A 3,138-nucleotide genomic window follows, 5' to 3' on the forward strand; every position below is an offset into this window, starting at 1 on the left:
TATTTATTTCATTAAAGTGTGAATACTTTTTTAAATTATTGACCAAAAAAAAGGTAAAACCCCAAAAAAGATAAAGAGCCCGTTTGGATTGGCTTATAAGTTGCCTATAAGCTTTTTTGAGTGTTTGGCTGGCCAGCTTAAAGTCATTTTGTGCTTAAAATAAGTTTAAAAAAAATAATTGGGTTTGTTTGGCTTAACTTATCTAAAACAGCTTATAAGCTGAAAACAGCTTATAAGCTGCTTTTTTTAAGCCCATCCAAACAGGCTCAAATATTGTTGTCGGCCAAATGTCAACAAATCTTTTTGTAGACCAACTTTATATATATTCGTGATATTACTTTAACACACAGTGGTAATCATAGCTAATCACAACTCAAAAAATGCACAATGTGCAAGAAACATAAAGATGTCAATAGTATTAAGAGTAAGAATATCAATATATGAAAAATTAGCCTTTATACAGAAACACAGGGACTTAAGCCCAGAGCAGAGAGCCTTGAGGAGAGTCAGAGAAAAAGTTTCCGAAAAAAATAATCAACTAAAGAGAGGAGGAAAACAGCGAGAGGCATCGCTGATTTTCACGACGTACCGGCAAATATAAATCAACTATAGAAGATGAACCGGCAAATATAAATCAAATATAGAAGATGAAGTACATAGTGGACTTCTTTAATTACCCTTAATGCTGAGGAATGCAAGTTACCAGTTCAAAGATAAATCCAAAAAACAAAAAAATAATAAGAGAAGGTTTAACAATATCAGCTCAATTCAAACACCAAAAAAAAAAAAAAAAAATGATAAGAGGAACAAGAGGGCATTCAAGTGTCGTTGAGGAGTAACGATTGGGAGTTCATCTAAAATCGTCAACTTCTAATTAACGTAGATTAAATTCTAGTAAAATCCACACTAAAACTTAGAAAAAACACAATAAAAATAAATGCCATAATTTAAAAGCATAAACATTTTAATAATACATCATTATCCAAATTTACACATGGGAATAATCATTTTTTTTTAGATATAAATCTACCATAAGGTAGAAACTACCTTCTATTAAGAGAAAATAGTCAAATACACCTTAACGTATACTCGGATTAATTATGACGCACCCAACCTTTGCGGGCGATTGATTACCCCCCCCCCCCCCCACCCAGTCTTATTTTTTTAGTATTTTAGTGACCTTTAAGTGCTAATGTGTCACTGTGCGTGACTACATGGCCAAGCAGCGCATGAGGGGGTATTTGACGTGTTATTTTTGGCCACGTGGATAAAAAATAATGGTAACTTCCCCCTCCCCCCTTTATTTTCTCTTCCTTTCTTCATTTTGAACGTTAAACTCCATTGTTGCCATAGCTTCAAGAAAAAAAACTTCAAATCTGTGCGATGGATTCTAGTGGTAAGTATTATTTTCTCTAAATTATTATTCTCATCTTTTATTTATATGTTATATTTCAATGATTTCTTGTAATTTCACTTAATTTTATTTTCTAGGGTTCTTAATGAAAGAGTTCAAATCGGAGTTGAACAATCTTTGTACTGAAAATGACGATCCAAAGATGAAGCGTCAAGTGCGATGCCAACACGGAGTATTATTAAAAATGCAGATTTCTTGGTCTCGTAATAATCCCGGAAGAAGATTTTGGACATGCCCATTCTATGGGGTACGAATATATATATATATATATATATATATATATATATATATATTATGTTTCGTGTCTTATTTCTGCCACACATTACAGTGTGTATAACGTGGGTTGAATTTTTTTATAGGATAAGAAATGTAAGTTCTTTGAGTGGAGGGATGATCCTATTGATGAAAGGTCTAAGTTTGTTATTCACAAATTGATTAAGAAAATGGAAGAGCAAGCAGTGGAATTGAAGAAGAAAATGGCGGAAGAAGTTGGTTTGACAAAGGAAATGGAAGAAGGAGAGTCTTCTTGCATTGATGGAGTTATTGGTAATGACAATAGTGAAATGGCCATCGGTAATGAGAATGTCACTACAAATGAAGAGATGAAAGTGTTAAAGGTTGAAGAAGAGATGAAAGTGTCAAAGCTTGAAGAAGAGATGAAAGTGATGAAGCTTGAAGAAGAGAAGAAGGGTAGATGCTTTACTATTAACAAGTTTTTGTTTTTGTGTATGTTCTTTGGTGTTGTTATTTGGTTTATTTAGTGTTCTTGAACAAGCATTACCAATGTCGATTGCCATAGTAGGATTACATGTTTGTATGTTGAAGGATGTTTAAGTGATTGTTATTCACTTTATGTTTGTAAGTTGAAGGAGTTTCTTGTCATGGATGTTCAATCAAAAAGTTGACTTCATTCAATTTTTGAACAAAAACCATAGATAAAGTTAAAGTTCATAGATCATTCATTAATTTCAAAACTTTACATAATAGGGAGAGACCTAATCTATTTCAATAACCTCCCTCTTGATATTAACAAAGAAAGTTACTTTCTCATTATGTTCACAACCATTAAAGCATAAGACATGTCCCTCCCTTAGAAGGTTTGCATCAATGAAATCCTTCCACCCTTGGCAGAGGCGATTATACACGCCAACCTTATACGTCATATTGTATTCACGCTCCTCATAAAAAACAACAGCTTGTTTATTTATGTTTAGAAGAAAATCATGTACGTCAGAAGGTAAGATCTGCACAAAATACATGAGGCATTATGAATAATGAAACACGTCAATTGAAATAAGTTTGAAAAATAACACTTACAAAGTCATCGTTGTCAACGTATGATTTGGGTAGTTTCTTCTCGAAGTAAACCAGTTCATCTTCACCAAGAGGCATTTTGCTATGAAATTTGACATTTGAATGAGGAAGAATGTTGTAGGGATGAATTGAAATGGACAGGTTAATAGCCTTTTTATAGGCTGATGCTATTGAATGGTTACAATTCCCATTAGTCTTCCCAACTACCATTCAATGTACCTGAATTCAATTACATTGAATTGAATTGTCCAATGAAGGCTGACTAAATTCATTTCAGTCAATGTACATGAATTCAAGCTGGCACAGAAATCTGCCCACATTTATATGTACACACACTGCACATTTAACTTCACTGCTCAATGTACACACTGCCCAAATCATAAATCACTGCTCAAGTGACACATTGCATA

General features: G+C 33.2%; 1 protein-coding gene across 1 annotated transcript; it reads left to right on the forward strand.

Moving 5' to 3' along the window:
* The first annotated feature begins 1,246 nt into the window (after positions 1-1,246).
* LOC132069392 (uncharacterized) lies at positions 1,247-2,323 on the forward strand. The gene is made up of 3 exons (XM_059462748.1): positions 1,247-1,396; positions 1,507-1,661; positions 1,774-2,323. The coding sequence occupies exons 1-3, from the start codon at positions 1,384-1,386 to the stop codon at positions 2,173-2,175; spliced, it is 570 nt and encodes a 189-aa protein (XP_059318731.1). The 5' UTR covers positions 1,247-1,383; the 3' UTR covers positions 2,176-2,323.
* The last annotated feature ends 815 nt before the right edge of the window (positions 2,324-3,138 follow it).

Source organism: Lycium ferocissimum, chromosome 9, assembly GCF_029784015.1.
Source record: "Lycium ferocissimum isolate CSIRO_LF1 chromosome 9, AGI_CSIRO_Lferr_CH_V1, whole genome shotgun sequence".
NCBI lineage: Eukaryota > Viridiplantae > Streptophyta > Magnoliopsida > Solanales > Solanaceae > Lycium > Lycium ferocissimum.

Bases quoted from the DNA above. Each gene is read 5' to 3' on its own strand.
- LOC132069392 (XM_059462748.1), top strand. The intron at 1,662-1,773 runs GTACGAATATAT...ATTTTTTTATAG, and splicing joins GGACATGCCCATTCTATGGG to GATAAGAAATGTAAGTTCTT.